Source organism: Berghia stephanieae, chromosome 2, assembly GCF_034508935.2.
Source record: "Berghia stephanieae isolate SIO BIC M18660-M18661 chromosome 2, UCSD_Bste_1.3, whole genome shotgun sequence".
Lineage (NCBI taxonomy): Eukaryota > Metazoa > Mollusca > Gastropoda > Nudibranchia > Aeolidiidae > Berghia > Berghia stephanieae.
Window position 1 is genome coordinate 51,186,600 of NC_088361.1, and position 17,833 is coordinate 51,204,432.

Consider the following 17,833-nt stretch of genomic DNA (forward strand, 5'->3'; position numbering starts at 1 on the left):
TCATCTTCAAGCTGGACGGTCTGTGACCAATGTCGCAAGAATGCTTAATATCACAAGGAGAACTGTATATAATCGTTAGTTCCTTCCATTTGTGTCATTTCAAATCGATCCATATATACACAAGAAATGAAGTGAGTAGGAAAGTGCCAGAAGACAACAGAGAATAAAAATTTCACGGCGGCGATGGGGGCTAGAACTCACAATCTTACTGGTACGACAACTCTGCCTGGTTGGGAAGATCGTGACTTTACCGTGTGAGCTATCACAACCCCAAAAGAGGTTTCTTTTAACTTAGTCTTATTAGAGCCTTCTCTCCCCAACTTCTTGAGTCACATGTTCAATACACACTAATGCTGCGAAGTTAGTTGGCCAGCATTTAAGCTTAATAGCCAATATTCTTAACACAAACATGTGACATAGAAACGATTGAGACATTGATTATGCTCCGGTATTTGGGGTGAATTTTTAATTCAGAAAAGTGAGTGGAGCAGGCACTTATATTGATAATAACAAGAAATGAAGTGAGTAGGAAAGTGACAGAAGACAACGGAGATTAAAAATTTATACATATATATATATATATATATATATATATATATATATATATATATATATATATATATATATATATATATATATATATATATATATATATATATATATATATATATATATAAATTATAAAAATGAAAACCATGAAATAATAGTGCTCAAGATTTTGGTAAAAGGAGCTATTTATAAAATAAAAATATTTCAAGTATAATATGATCAACTTCTACAATATTGTTTGCGAGCATTCGCTCTCATATATATATATATATATATATATATATATATATATATATATATATATATATATATAGAGAGAGAGAGAGAGAGAGAGAGAGAGAGAGAGAGAGAGAGAGAGAGAGAGAGAGAGAGAGTTGAAATCTTAATTACAATGAGTTTCTTTTATTTTCCAGAAAGATTGGAACTCGGTTGCAAAGAATAAAAGCTCGTTACATGACAAATGTTGAAGAAAAAAATAGGACAAGAGACGAAAAATCAAGGGTGGAAAAGATCAAGGTAATGATGTCTGAATGTAATGGTCATGATATGGAGAATAATTTCTATCTTGTGCTCCATGATTGTGCTGTTTGATGAATGGCTATTATGTTGCTGCGATTATAAGAAAAATGGGGGCTGGGGATAAAGATACGATACATTAGGTAAGGGAATCTAGACATTGACTATTGTTGTGCTGATCACTTTCACATGGATTAACCTTGTATTTGGAATCATTTTAGCACAAGCACCATTGTCTCACTATACCCCTATCATAGATGGTTATCCCATTGCCTGCAGCAACTACACCACAGACAATCAGTATCGATCAACATATTCATTTATATAAAATCTCATGGTTCAGGGTCTATTAAAATAATTAAAATATTAACACTTGCTTAAGACAAATCGTTGTTGCTAGTTTTTAACATTCGATTTTGAGAAATCATCCCATGATCCCAGTTGCTATCTTGTAAGTGAGATAAAAGATGGACATTCAGTTTCAAATAACAAGTATTTTCTCTTAAGAACCAAACCCCAATTCTTTCCTTGAAACTTAAATAAATGATTTCCTTTGTTTAGGCACATTATTATACAGACATTTGGAATAGTGAATTTAATGTTATATTTGGGGTTTTGATTATCACCATGGTAGAGAGGAACATTATGTCATTCCTCAATTGTTATAATTCTTTTTTACAGTCAGTCTTGTATTTAAAATGTTTGATTTCCAGTATTTTCTGAAGGAGTTGTGCATCAGATGGCAAATGTCTTCTCAGTCCAAGACTCTCATGTTCACAGCACAACTGTTGGCGGAGTGTCTTGTGCAGGAGAGAATCATTGGTCTCTCTGTTTACTCAGGGTTTGTCAGCCAAGATCATGTCATACTGCTCAATGGGGACAAAGAGAAACTAATGGAGATTGAGTCTAAGGCAACAGCTGCTGTCCTCAAAATTGCGAGGTAAAATATTTGTTTTGTTAATATTACTTAGCAAGCCTTTTCAGGGCAGACTCAATATGATTTATATTGTGAGAAATAAGGGGTCTTGCTATCTATCTATCTATCTATCTATCTATCTATCTATCTATCTATCTATCTATCTATCTATCTATCTATCTATCTATCTATCTATCTATCTATCTATCTATCTATCTATCTATCTATCTATCTACCTACCTACCTACCTACCTACCTACCTACCTACCTACCTACCTACCTACCTACCTACTTACCTATCTATCTATCTATCTATCTATCTATCTATCTATCTATCTATCTATCTATCTATATCTATATCTATTTATTCTCACCTCATTCTGTTATATCCTCCGATAACGGACAACTCAACCATATATATATATATATATATATATATATATATATATATATATATATATATATATATATATATATATATATATATATATATATATATATATATAAATATATGTCAAAATGAAATGATGTCATAATTGTATTAAAAGTCATTCATACATAGTTTGACAAAATTCAATATTTTTTTCTAATTTGATCAATTCAGCTTATGCAAGTGCACATGTACATTTATAAGGAAAATGGTATCGTCAAAGCTTTGTTCGCAGACACCTTTGTAATGAGAAATATGATTGTTAAATTTATTTATTTATTCATTTATTTATTATTTTACTTGTAAAATGCTGTGAAATATTTTAAAGGCTATTAAATGAATATTGTACAAGGAAATATTGTATTTATATGGAGACTTGCAACAGTACTTGCTGGATTCTAGCAAGCTGAATTCCAGCATGATCTGCAATATGATATGCAGGAGCTGGTAAACCAAATTTTATCTATATATAATAAGTCGTCACCTCTCGTGAGCATCAGATTTCGACATGCTCGGATTCTAAAACGCCTTTTGGCTTCTCCCAAGAGAGAATTCAGCGAGTACTGATCACATTAACATTTTCTTCAATCAGATTGATATGAAATGGGCGTACACATGAATTTCAATAACGTAAATAGGAAGGCAGTGGTGGTAGTTTTACCTGACCATTTGCAACAAAATGACATTGTCTGTAACGGTTATCTTTGTAGGTGACTAGCTTCACAAATATCTTCACAAATGAAAAAACAATTTTGAACCAGCATTGTTAATCATAGAAAGGGCAAGTGAAATTTCTTTTAACTTTTAATGGAAATTAAAAAAATAAATTTTGGTTTAAGATTAAACTATAATGTTAGAGATATTGTTCATTTAGGTTAGAACTAGATTCTTGTTAGACCTCTTAACTCTCCTTAAGCCTTACCAATATTTTGAGGATTTTTCCCACAATGCCATACTTACCCAACACAAAAATTGATTTAAAAATACCTCAAAACTCAAAAGCAATAAGTACATGCCATACATAATTTGCTCAACAAATCGAGCTTTAAAAATAAGAATAAAGTTCTTATAGCTATAACAAAGATTTTCCTCAAATACCGTGATGTACAAAACAGATCTGATTAAAATAGATGTTCATTGAATGATTGCAAATGTGACGATTTTCCTCTAGTTGGTAAGGAGAGGGTTAAAGGGAACCGATATAAGACAAATGAAAAAACTTTTTTTCTGTCACATTATGAAAGAGAGCATTTTTTGTCATTAACAAACCATTTAAAATTAAGAAAAATCTTTAGTTTGCCTTAACCCTCTCGTGTTCAGATTCTTTTTGGGGGAGTAGATAATGAGTTCCCTATATGGCCATGTCAATCATGTAGATATCCTTTGATGATATAAGCCTACTCTTTGATATCTGTAGTCGCCTTTTCGTTTTCTACGGTCACTCATGGCTAAACTCCGCCCAGAAACGATTTCATAGGTCCGTCCATCACCAAATTTCAAACTTTTGTTCTCGTGAGTTCTTAAGTTTTTGGACCGAAGAACGATTGGCTACTGAGCATCTTGACCCTTCAACGATTGGTCGTTCTGGCAGCTCAGGTGTCAACAGCCGTCAACAATGAATTGAATCATCGTTGAGGCAGTGGAAGACGGCCATGGAATAGTTGCGTCACATCGCCACATTGTTGAATAAATTATCCAGGCATGGTCGATAGGTAAAAAAGCCAAATTATGTTCTAGTTACATTTGAAACAAAGTATATCACTGATCTCGTCTTGTTGAGATATAAAGAATGATATACAAATCAAGAAAATCGGCCGATAAATAAAAAAGTTGCTAAAAAAAGCTAAAATAAACAAAAGCAATTTTTAAAATCAAATTTATTCGTAAAACAGTTGGTTTTCAACCGATTTTTATGAAACAAAGACCAATGTACTTCTTTTTTCAAGCTGATTTCAGCAATGTGACTTTCAAATTCCTCAGAATTATATTTTTTACTTTTAGATTTTAGCTTTTAGGCCTACTCAATAAGGTGTTATATTCCTTGCATAACAATAGCGTAATACATCAACGGGGAGAAGCGTCTTTGTTTCGGCCAGCTGGATAGATAGCCTGTGATTGGTCGAAGACTTTGAGACGCTTGATTTACAATTCTACACGAACGGACCCCGGCAGTCTATCAAAGAGGTGTAACAAATTTATTTACCGACTATTTTTCTTGGTGCTAAAATTACAAAGTAATAATTTCGCATCAGAAAAAATAACTCTGCCTATCTCTTTATTACAATAAAATTGATACCTAGAATGACAAAATTGACCCACAAATAAGGGAGTTATAAATTATTCATAATATTTTTAAAAGTTTACAATAATTGTCTTCAAAGTCATTTTTCATCACCAAAGTCGTAATTTTTTACCGATTTTTACCAAACAAAATGCAATGTCAATGATTTTCACCCGCAAATAAAATAGGATTTAAATCGCAATTTCTGAAACGTATTTTCTTTTCTGTCGGCAAATTTATAAAAATCAAAGCTGAAAACACCCTGCGGCAGTAACAGGGCCTGTCATTTCCTTCACAATGATTGGATTTTACTTACTGAGGCCAGTCTTGACTACCCCGCCCATGAATATTATGCCGTTGTTGGTTTTTGTCGGGTTGAATCTTAAAGAGTTAAATTAGTTTCCAGAAGCACTCTGACAAGATTTGGATGTTAGTAAAAGGAGTAAAACCTCTACCTGAATATCCAGCAATACAAAGCTGTATCACTCAAGTTTAATTTCTATTCAATGTTTAGATTTGTTCTCTTGAGCAAGATATGAATATACATCTTTCACTAATGAGCTTAATTTGGTTTAATTCATGTCTTGGTAATGGTTTTATCACCATGTTATAGATATATAGTAGGTGCTTTTTGATCCCCAGGACTTTGTGTGATCCCATTGTGAAGGAAGCGGTCGATCAATATGACAATATGGATGTCATTTTTACAGACAAAACAAGAGAACTTAATTTCATGGTGGAGAAATTGACTATAGCTGAGTATTTGGCACAACCTGTATTTTTGGCCACATGTACCTATTACATAGCTGATATCATAACACTCAAGGTATATAAACTCCATAATTGGATTAAACAACACTCTTTATATAACCATCACCGATAACTTGAGCAAATAAATACTAAAACTTGATAAAATGAATCTCTATCCCTACATGTCCCATTTTATCTCTTACCAGTTATTGTTTTTGAAATTTCAGATTGCTCTTTTTTTTTTTTTAAAGAGGTCTGTAATTGAAAAATATTCTAACTAGGCCTGGTATGAAAGATTTGTCAACCTGTCAAGAGGCTCTGAAAGAAAAGAGAGTCATTGTTGTTGTGAATGTCCATATTTCTATCGACATTTTGGTAGAAAAGTTTTTAATTATGTTTGTAGTAAATACTGGCTGTAATTTTTGTTCAATGACTGAACCACACATTTTAAAATAGAAGCTCCTTAATAACTGTCTGATTTACCCAGAGTTATCTTTCTTTTTTTATTAATTGATTGTTATACAATTTCTTTTGAAAGTTTGCGACTCTACAGGAAAGAGATTTGTTATTGTAATTTACTTCAAGCATTAGTAGGCCCATGAAGCTGGAGTAAATCACTGTTTTTGTTGTGTAAAATGGACAGTAACAATTTCCCATTGTCCTGAGGTTAGGATGATAGTCTGTTGTAAAGCACTTTGCACAATATCCAACAGACACAGAAACTCAATGCTAGGTGGTCACAAAACAGGATTCACTGGGATTCAAAATTGGTCTGTATGGTTATGAGTAGTTTGCTCTACCACCAAACTACTAGAATAAGTCACAAGGCCCCAAAGGAAACCTATATGGATAAGCAAAGACTATTGAGTCCAAGAACAGTTATTGTTTCCCTTGTGTACATATATGCATTGATAATGCTAATTTTTTATCTTGCATCTTACTTTTTCCAATGGGTTTTATAACCCAATATTATTGCAGGTGCAGTTTAATTCTGAAAAGGAAGAGGAGCAGGTGTAAGAAAATGAGGAAGAGGAGGAGGAAGAAGAGGAGGAGGAATCTGTATCTCAACAAAAGCATAAATGCAGGAAATATTATGTTTTGCCATAAGGCCTGAAGTGAACTGTCTGCATTAACTGATTACACTCTATTTAATCAGATTAAAGAGTTCAAGATAATCACCAAATATATGAATGAGTGCAAAATAGCCAGCAATGGAGGGACGTCTGCTATCCCCACTGTGAGTTTTTTAGATCACTGTATATCAATAGGTTACCCCAGACAAAGTCTACGATATCATGTTCATCAAATTCTAATCAATACTCAGTTAAAACAGGAATCGGTCATTAATAATAATAATAATAATAATAATAATGATAATAATAATAATAATAATAATAATAATAATAATAATAATAATAATAATAATAATGATAATGATAATAATATAATAATAATAATTTTTGCCTTTGCGCCACGATACACGATATCATAAGATATCGTCGCCTAGGCATTCCACGAAGGAATATAGATAACTCATCAAACAAGATGACTGATGTCAACAGGAATCACCCATATTGTCCAAGTGAGCAAATTGGGGGTTAATAATCTTGCTCAAGGAAAAAAATGAAAGTGCCTGAAGCGGGGCTCGAACCTGGTCATCCGGATCACAGTGCAATGCCTTAACCACTCGGCCACTTCGCCCCGAATAATAATAATAATGATAATAATAATAATAATAATAATAATAATAATAATAATAATAATAATAATAATAATAATAATAATAATAATAATAATAATAATACATGGCATTTATATCGCACATGTTCATCACTGTGTGTTGCTCAATGCACTTTACAAATAAATATATAAAAGTTAAATACATAAAACGTATACCACAATGATATCAATAAGAGCAGTGTACATTGGAGAATTGTTAATGGTTGAAGTGAATGTTGAGATGTCGATGTGTTGTTTTGGTCAATGACTGATGATGGTATCCATTCAGTTTTGTTTCCTTTGACCACCATGATTCTTATGTTCTTTACATTGTTAGTTCTATTACAGTAGGGCAAAGTAATAAGAGCAATGGTTAATAGTCCAAAAATTGATAAAACAACTCTTGTAGAACAAGTAGTATAAACATCGATTCCATTTTTGTAGTCTAAAATCTGTTGTATGCAATTTTTTCATAAACATTAAAAATGCCTGGGTTGTATAAAAAAAACAAAGTATCACAAGTTGATTGATATAAAAATCCAATTAGAAATACAACGAGAGCACAGTGAAACATCCAATTTATGACAGTACAAAACACAATGTCAGCCTGCGAGGCATGTTACACAATGTTTGTGTAGAAATCCAAAGGAATATTGATCAAAATACGAATAAAAATATTGTAACACAGAAGAACAACGAGAACAACACAAAAACCAGTTGATTACTTTTGGTTTAAATCCCTACTGTTTACATTTTATCAAAAGGAACTTTAAAAAATTAAAGGATAGACAGGATTGTGTAATTAACTTAGTTTCCTTAGGTTAATGACCTGTTACCATTCATTTGTTTTCAATGACAGAGTTATTAATTTAAAAGTCAAAACAAGAAAGTGAACCAAGAGTCATTGTGTTTATGTTGTCAAAATTACGTTGACAAAGGGTGGAGCTAAATGTGAAAAGAGGCCACACATAAATATGCATTAATACTCACTCACTTACGTGTTTTTATCTATATTTTTATATTTCAACCCGTTGGTGTAAAAAAGGATAAATTTTGATAATAACATGGTTGAGGTCATTGAGGGAGAATAATAAAAGTATAGTAAAATAAAGGGAGTAAAATGACTCTTATAAAAGATACAAAACAAAGTAAATGAGAGAGAGAGAGAGAGAGAGAGAGAGATAGAGAGAGAGAGAGAGAGAGAGAGAGAGAGAGAGAGAGAGAGAGAGAGAGAGAGAGAGAGAGAGAGAGAGAGAGAGAGAGAGAGAGAGAGAGTTTCGAAGTTGGATTTAAAAATGAAGGAAAGAGATAACTAAAAAACAAAACTAGGTTGCCCTAACTGTGTAAAAGATAGATAAATATTGGTACTCTTGAAGTCCTGCATTTGAAATTTGAAATCTTTCCCAATGCCCATTCCCAAGGGTGCATAGGGACATTGGGAACTTGTTGGAAATTCCAAACATAGGAGTTCAAGAATACTATATTTTGTGAGGCGCTCTACAAAAATCACATGTCTTCTTTTATGGAAATTGAGTTATTGGTATGATGATAAACAATAAAAGATTCTCTACATTTTGCCTTATATTTTTGGAAAAAATAAAAATGGCTTACTAAAGGCCATTTGAAGTAGTTATGAATAAAAGTAGTATTGAAAAACAGCCTCAAAGTTTACTATACATTTTAATGTTTAAAGTGCCCTCTGAAAAAAATTAATTAAAATGTTAAAAGTGCAAATTTTAATTTAAAAAGTAATAAACGAAAATGAATAAAACAGCTTTAAAAAAAAAAGAACAAAATACCAAACACGAAATATTTTGGACTCAAAACCCTTCTTCACCAACAGCAAAAATCAATAAAAACGTAAATACATTACTAAAAAACCAGATTGACGACAGTTAAATATTCTGTACATCCTCTCTGTAGAAGAAAAATCTTGTAATGTAACAAAACAAAAAAGTGTTCTCCTGGTAATTAAGGAGTGCCAAATTGAGCGGAATGTAAAATGATGCAAAAAATTTGGTGTGTAAAAAAAGGGGGAACATGGGTGCGGCTATGTGGTCTAGTGGTATGACACTCGCTTTCAGATCGGAAGGTCCTGGGTTCGAGCCTTGCGCACGGAGCATAGTTGAATCCTTGGAAAAGGCTCTTTACTCACATTCTCTCACCGAACTCAGGTCTAAAATTAGTACCTAGCCGTTAACAGCGTTGTCTTTGTCCAAAAAATGGTAATATTGCCTAACAGGCTTCATGTCCTGTCCTACATGTTAAATAGTGCTGTTGACCAGGGATCCCTTGTAAAGCGCTATGAACACAATTAGTGGATAGTGCGTTATATAAAGCTCAAAGCTCAAAAGAATAGAAATAGGTGTAAAATGTATCCGTTGAAATAAATCCAATAAGGTGGTGAAAATACCCCAGAAGTATGATGAATGGACAGTGATCCTTTAGAAATGGAGTGATCATGAATATGAGTTAATCTTTACAATATCTACTCCAATGGTGAATGAAATAAACAAACCTTAGAAACTAAAGAGTTAAGAAATACTACAGAGGCGATAGTCAAGTGATATTGCAGTCTCGTGTTGAGTCCTCGGGGGTTTAAACATTCAAGGGTTTTAATCAGACTTGTTTCTTGTTTGCGACGAGATATAGTGTCTTGTTTAGCAGAATTTCAATACACAAACTTGAGTGCCGCTTTACTTTTATTTTCAGGTTGAAAACGAATTCAAATTTTCCAACAATATTAAACTAGTGACCGGATACATCCACTCTGATGTCTGTTCCCCAATGCTGAGATGGGGAGATGTTGTTGTCAAGGGTGAGCCACCTCTTACCCAAGAATATGTAAGTTTTAACTGAAGTGAAAGTTTCATGTGTGTGTGTGTGTGTATGTGTGTGTGTGTTGTCACTGCATGAAGACCAGAATGGTTTTTAGATGTTAAGACAGCCTATGTGGCAGTCATGTTTTGTTGCTTTGAACGTCGTTTTGACATTTAGAATTTTAACAGCATTTTTATTCAATATATTGAACAAATTTTCAAGTCAGCATTTAGTAGAGTGTACTGTAGCCCGATTATAGGATAGTTATTATTCTTTTAAACTGTGATAATTTGAGCATTGTATTATAAAACTGTTTTAAATTAAAATATTGGTAGCCAGTGACATGGAAAACTTTACATTGTTTTATTACAACTTACAACATATTTATATCATTCGGGCAAGCCACTATATTTACAAAACAACAGAGGAAATGAAAACAAAGAAATATCACAACTATATCAACAAGAAACCACAAATTCTAATCATAAGAACACCACTGTCAACCTTAATTCCAATTCCAACCTCTGACAGGGAAATTGATGCTGAAAATCAGTGCAAGTCTAAAATAACCACAAGCCACAGCAGCTATAGTCACTTATAGACATCTCATTTGACTATAACTTGAAGGGTTTCCTTAAACTTAAGCATGTGTAAAACTGGGTAAAATTTTTTCAATCACTAAAAGATTTTTTAAAAGCGATTACATTTTCTTGATATAATGTAAATTTGTATTACCATACATTGGGACAATATAATCAATATGGAAGGATAAATCTGAAAAAAAAAACACAAACAAAACAATAATTAAGTTTTTAATAATTTTCTTTGCATTTGTGCATTCACAGATACCTGCCCGTTTCCGGAGAAATCCAGCAGGGGATAATGTGACAGACATGTTTGAAGACAAAAAGGTAAAATATACTGTGCCAGGCCTCAAATGTATTTTGTAATATTAATTCCTTATCTTTTCTTAAATGATAGTATACAACCGTCTCTCTCTCTCTTTCTCTCTCTCTCTCTCTCTCTTTCTCTCTCTCTCTCTCTCTCTCTCTCTCTCTCTCTCTCTCTCTCTCTCTCTCTCCTTTTCTCTCTCTCTCTCTCTCTCTCTCTCTCTCTCTCTCTCTCTCTCTCTCTCTCTCTCTCTCTGTTGTCAAATCAAATTGAAACCTTGTCTAATGTCAGACACTTAAAAATACTACTATCGTTTGTCAAATAACAATTAACAATTCTACTGTCTTTGGTCAAACAAACACTTAACAATAATACTGTCTGTCTTTGTCAAATAACACTTAACAATTCTACTGTCTTTTGTCAAATAACACAACAATACTGTTAGGTACCACAGTAGATGTCATTTTTATGGCAGAAAAAAACCTGTATATTTTGCGTCATGGGTCAAGAAAATGGACTATTTTTAAAGCGGTTCATTCAAGCATTAATACCTTGGCCATTAAAAAACGTAGAGAGCTATATTTGGTATCGTCTAAAAGAGGAAGGTTTCAGCTTTATTTCTATACTGCTTCAACAATAAAAAATGGGCAATAAAGATAGAAAAATGTCGTTTTAAAACATTACAGCAGCAAAAAAATTCCGACATATTATTGATATAAAATTTGAACCGAGTCTGTCTAAAAGACAAACATTTTATCTCTTTTTCTACCAATTTGTTTTAATGAAGGTTGTTTAATGGCCGAGGTATCGCATTTTAAAAAAGCCCACCAAATCCTTGTTTTCAGCTTTGAGTGTTATCAGATTTTTTCACATCTCATTGTAGTTTGTAACTGCACACAAATTACCATGAGAATGAGATCTCAAATTATTGACAAAAAGAATAGAGTTCACAGAAACCACATTAATATTATTAAAGTACCATCATAATCTACGTTTTAGATAATTTAAAACAAAATAAATACGATATATATTGTTATTTCAATTAATAACTCGGGTCGTTATGTGGGTATGTTTTAATGATGGAACAGCCAAAATAAACCATTAATTGTTTTCATTTTTTATTGACCTTTTAATGACTTTCTGGCCTTGGTTTTTATTAAATGACATGCTGTTTTTATAATTTATCCATGTAATTTTTTTCATATCTGGTTTGTCTCTCGATGCTTATCTATTGCTAAACAAAAAACCAGGGATGAATTTATACACACACTCTCCACTCATGGCGGCCATGTTGTTGCTATGACAAAATGATTGTTTGACCTTGTTATTACAGTAGTAGATTTTTACGGTTGAAAGTGTGATGTCGTTTTTAAAACAATTGCTTAGGAATACCCACTACTTGTAGTTTATATATAGTCAAAAGACACACATTGATTCGTCCCAATGTGTTAGAAAATTGAAAAACCAATGCTATTGTTTTCTTTCTTTGGGAAAAATCATACTTGTAATAGTTAATATATTGAGATTGGAAAAATAATAGACTTTGAAGCATCCAATCTAAAGGATAGAAAACAGTTTATTCAGTAACACAGAAATCAGGATACAGTCATGCATCATAGACCTAAAGGCACTAAAAGACTTTGGAGTTGTAGGGGTTTGAGGGCACAAAAGACACATCTGCTGGGCACAAGCGCATAATCCCGCATATTAGGGAAGCACTCTAAAGACAACGGATATATCGGTACCCCTAATAACATACAAAGAGACGATTTACAATGGAAAAATCATCCTCCGTAAAAGGAATAATACATTTTATTTACTGCACCCTCTCGGTTAAGGATCCCAGAGTGGGCCAGGGCAAAACCAAGCAATATAATTCCTAGACAAGTCCATAAAGTAGCATGAAAGTGAAAACAGGAGTGGATGAAGTAAAGACATGATGTCTTGGGATTATATGAGTTTCTTTAGCGGTGGATTTATTCTCTTGTGCTGCTGGTTCGAACATTGGTGTTTAGTTACATGACGTCAAAGTTGGGTTATTTTCTTACATCAATTGGCAAGCAAAAAAAATTCCAATTTTTCAAATAACATTTAACAATATGATTGTTTTTTATCTGTTATTAAGTCACACAATTTATTGCAAACATCAAACATCACAGTTTGTAGAAGAAAAAAAACAATAAAAAAGCATCATCTTTGTGTCGGCTGGTTTTCTTTATTTTTTAAATCTTAATTTGTACATCACTTTGATAATCAAAAGTGAGGCATTCCATTATCATTATGCACAAAATCAGAATAATTTCAATCTGTAAATGTCAAATTTTAAAACCCATGCTCACAGTTCCCTTTTTGACTTTTGAGACATTTCTGAGCCCTTTGTGTGAATTTTGTGAATGACACATTTCTCGAGGGATGCAAAAGGCTTTGAGCTCATTTATATCCAATCGGGACCAAAATGGCAAATGTTCGCACTGTTAGAGAATGTGTAAAATAGTGTGTGGCATTTGCTTTAAAAACAGAAAAATAACTCACAACTCTAAAAACAAGTCATGCTTTCTGGTTTGCAATAAATCAGAAATTAGTTGGGCAATTTTGTTGCACTTGGTGCCAGACAATTCCTTTAAATTAGAACATATTTCAATGAAATCTCAATATACTGCTTTCACTAAAACCTGCGTTATATTATAATACAATGTTAAATTTGGTTGTTTTTTTCCCCCCTCACCCGGTATATTTTACTCACTTGCCACTTGCCACTCATTTAATACAGACTGATGTATGTTTACATTTCAACAAGTCCAATGGAATTTATCATAATTTTTTCTTCTTTTGCAGCCCACAACAAATGAAGAGAAAATTTTGGCTGGTAAACGAATTTTTTCATAAAATCGGGAAATTTTTATGTGAAGTAAACTTTTACAAATTGTGTAATGGAGTTTTAAGATAAATTTGTATTGCGACTTTGTGCCTAGGTGTATTGCAACATTATACCTCTTGTGACATTATGATGGGTTTTTTTTCCTGACATTATGGCCTGTTTAAGACAGCAATATAGTCACTAATTGTGTTTCTTTCTTCTATTTTTCTCTCTCTAAAAAAAAATATTTAAAAGATCATATACTATATTATCTCTATTAGTGCACTTTAAAATAACAAACACATTAAAGAAAATTTGAAATATGAACTGAAACTAATCTATTACCTCGACCCTTAACAACCTTTGTCATTTATAAAACAAAATAGTGCACCATAGGGTGAATATGGAGTCAATTGAAAAAAAAAAGTATTCAATGCTAATGCTCTTCACCGAGTGTGTATCAATGCTTGTTACCAAAGTGTGTTTTTGGTGTACAGTAATTATATGATCGTTAATCTTAATGTTCCTGTTAATATTGCTTGTAGTATTGCAAAGAGAGAGGGATTTTGTCATTGTGATTTTCGGAGTTGAGGAAGTGCGTTCTCTTAATTTGGGTGAAAAAAAAAGAGATGTATATAGGGGGGGGGGGGGGGGGGTGGGGGGTGGTGGTGCTTAATAGGATTAGTATATTATTCAAAAATGAATAATGCATATCTTTCTAATCTATAGCTTTGATTGGTGCTAAGAGAGGAGTAGACAATTACACCAAAACAGAGGAGTATGATAAAGAGAAACGACTCCAGCACCATCTGGCAAGGGTGCAGGCACATCTCATGGATCAGGTAGGAATCTGAGGCATTTGTAAACAGTGACTTCTGTCTTCTGCCAGCTTCTGGACCTCACCCCAGGTCAAACCAAGTGTCCAGTGGTCTTCCCCTATTACGATTACCCTGCGGTGTCCATCTGAGCACTTGTTTTCAGGATTGCTCCCTCCTTCATCCGACAAACATGGCCAATCCATCTCCATCTTCTTGATTTCAGAAATGGGGGTCATGTCAGCTTTTTGTAGAAGATCATATAGTTGATATTGTGTTGGGCCAAAAAATATGGAAGGATTTTTGTAGACATTTGTTTTTGAAAATATCTAATTTGTAACAAATGGATTTTGTTGATTTCCAAGATTCTGCTCCATATAAAAGAACTGATAACACATTACTCTTGAATATTCGCATCTATGTTTTTGTTGAAATTTTCTTTGCATTCCAAAGTTTGTTTAAGGTGCCAAAAGTTTTACGGGCTTTTTTTTTAACCTTTCATCCATCTTCAGACATTTTAGCTCCAAGATAGCAAAATTCATCCACGTTTTCTATCTCATTTCCCAAAAGTTTGATTTTTTTTTTTTATTTTGCATTTATTCTCATTTTTTTTGTTTTGGCTATGTTGTCATTTGTATAACCCTGGTAATTGGTAAACTGGAAAAGGGCAAAAAAAAATCAAAATATTGATATGCAGGATGATTCTAAAAGAATTCACCAAAATAATTACGTCTATAGCATTGTTGTAGACTTGAATTAGTGTCTATTTGATAGAGCAGTTATCTTAGTTTGATTGCGTGTCAATTTCACTGCTGTCGTTAAAATAACTTCCGGTGTAGCTAAATTGTGGGAAAATCAATCAAAATGGTGAATCCTCAGCAGGAGGTGTTTTGTGTGCTTGAGTTTGCAAAAACAAACGTCATTGTCACAGCACAATGTGCCTTCAGAACAGAATTTGGCTTTTATCTGCCACATCATGAGAGCATTCGACAGTGGGCTAGACAGTTTAAAGAGAGTGAATGCCTGTGTAAAGGAAAGAGTCCTGAACACCACACGTTTTGGAGGAGCAAGTGGAGAGGATTAATGATGTGTTTTAGAGGAGCCCATGTGAGTCTACACGTCGAGCAAGTCTTCAGCTTGCCATCCCTCAAACAACAGTCTGGCATGTGTTAAAGAGACGATTACACATGATACCGTACAAACTAAGCCTTATCCAAGCACTTACTAATGATGATAAGGTGAAGCACAGGGCATTCTGTGAGTCAATGCTGGATATGGAGTAAGGTGATGAAACTTTTTAGCAACTTTCCATTTGAACGGCAGAGTCAATCATCACATTGGGGAACAGTTCACCCATATGAAACTTTTGAGCATGAAAGAGATAATCCCTAAAGTGGTCTTCTGTGCTGTGTCTCAAGACAATGTCTATGTCCTTTTTTCTTTGAGGAAAACACCATTAGAGGATGTATCTACCTCAAAATGCTCCAAAACTGGCAATTCACTTCACTGCAAGCAGATTAAAATTCAAAGGACTTCATTTTTCAGCAGGATGGAGCACCAACTCATTTGAAATGAATTGCTTTTTTAGGTATCAATATATTTTGATTCTAGGTGTGAAAGTGGAAGAAAATTGAAATTACTAGTAAACGACTGAACTGACACCATTTCCACGTTAGTAACTTGATGAATTTCAGTAAGCTCTGATTTTGTATTTATTTTATATTTCAGTTGGCTGAGGCTTCCCAGGCCATTTCCCACACAACGCCCTTGGATAATGATTATGTCAACGAGTTTCATCAGGATGAGCTCTACAACGTGGAGCTGTATGCCAGCCACAAGCTCAATTTGCCTATTGCCACAATTTTCGGCGTGCTTTTACTGATTGCCATGGTGATAATCACATTATTTGTCATGTTTGTCACTTGTATCAAGGGGGCTGCCTTGGAAGTGGAACAGCTGCAGGACGCCAGCCTCTTGTGTTTTATTGGAATCCTTCTCTATGCTTTTATTTTCCAGCCTTTGAAATGCATCATTTACTCTGTGGTTAATTTATATTTAGACTGACCTTGGCATTCATGTTGCAGCTCTCAGCAATTTTGTTTACAATGTTATTGTTTAAAAAAATGTTCAACATCAATTTTTGTCAAAACAAAGTCCATGCCAAATCAAAGGATAGGGAAAATAGCGGTTCTCAAACTCAAAAGACCATGAATATACCTGTGCTCTGATTATTGCTCACAAGTTGAACTAAAATCAGTTTTCTTTTTATTGCTCTTTTTCTATTTTATTGTGAGATTACATTGTTTGGTAGAATAAATGGCCTATGTTATTTTTTTCATTTTATTTTAATATTTTGTGGACAGTTTTCAATATTGTTTTACTTTTTGAAATAAATATTTTCAAGTTGACAACAACAAAAATGAAATATATGCTTGAATTGCGTCAACAACACTCTGTTTTTTTATTTTTTGGGGTTTTAGGGCGCTTGCAACACTGTTAAGTCATTTCAGCGCCAGTCAAAAGGAAGATGAAAAGTTGTAGATCTGGAGAGAAAAGTATAAAAGAAAAAGTGAGTCAAGGGGGATTGGTTGAAATAGGGAACAGAAGATTCCATAAGCAATCCATCAATGTGCTTATTCTGACATTACAGTCCCATCTACTGGGTGGGTTCTTTTGACCTCCCATGGTGGGCAGGAGGTCACTTGCTGTGTCTTCTATCCCTCTATATCTGTTTTCTGATTTGCTTTCTGTCTGTTTTGGAATTGGATCACTTGGTTTTCTCCTGACCCATGCCGGAGTCATTATTTTGGGAGATGATTTTTTTCTTGTAAATTAATCTCTCTCGTTTATGTATTGCAATGTTTTATATTTTGATTATAATAATGGTTTGTAAACATTTAAGAGTATTCTTTGAGGTGAGGTCCTGGACTTATGTCTGGATTAGACTGTTAGGGGATCTCTAAGTACACTTAGTATGCTCTTGGAATCTACATCTGTTCCCTATTTGAAACTTTCTCCTTTGTCTTGCTTTTACTTGTGCGCTTTTAATTGTCAATCTAGATTTTTTTTTCTATCCCATTTTCTTCCTTTTTACTGTTGCTGAAATGACCTAAATATGTTGCAAGAGCAGTAAAACCCTTAAAAACAAAACAAAACCAAGTCCCATCTAGGTACAAGCAAGCATCCCTCTATGAAGGATACACTCAAATGTGTATTTAAATGTTCCAAACTAATAACTATAAAATTACAAAACAGATAGGATTTACGGAGAAAAGAATATCATCTCTCA

At 33.4% G+C, this 17,833-nt stretch overlaps 1 protein-coding gene across 11 annotated transcripts in view; it reads left to right on the top strand.

Annotated features, from left to right (window-relative positions):
* Positions 1-16,964, top strand: part of LOC144965119 (uncharacterized) — a 54,960-nt gene extending 37,996 nt beyond the window's left edge. For 10 of the 11 annotated variants that reach the window (XM_078900059.1, XM_078900062.1, XM_078900067.1 and 7 more), the window contains 9 exons: positions 963-1,065; positions 1,779-2,005; positions 5,335-5,518; positions 6,599-6,679; positions 9,874-10,005; positions 10,827-10,892; positions 13,708-13,738; positions 14,459-14,571; positions 16,273-16,964. In XM_078900059.1, coding sequence (XP_078756185.1) covers positions 963-1,065; positions 1,779-2,005; positions 5,335-5,518; positions 6,599-6,679; positions 9,874-10,005; positions 10,827-10,892; positions 13,708-13,738; positions 14,459-14,571; positions 16,273-16,608 — 1,273 coding nt within the window. In that variant the 3' untranslated portion in view covers positions 16,609-16,964. Of the gene's footprint in view, positions 1-962; positions 1,066-1,778; positions 2,006-5,334; positions 5,519-6,420; positions 6,680-9,873; positions 10,006-10,826; positions 10,893-13,707; positions 13,739-14,458; positions 14,572-16,272 lie in introns of all 11 variants that reach the window. The other variant, XR_013643972.1, reaches the window with a different exon arrangement.
* The last annotated feature ends 869 nt before the right edge of the window (positions 16,965-17,833 follow it).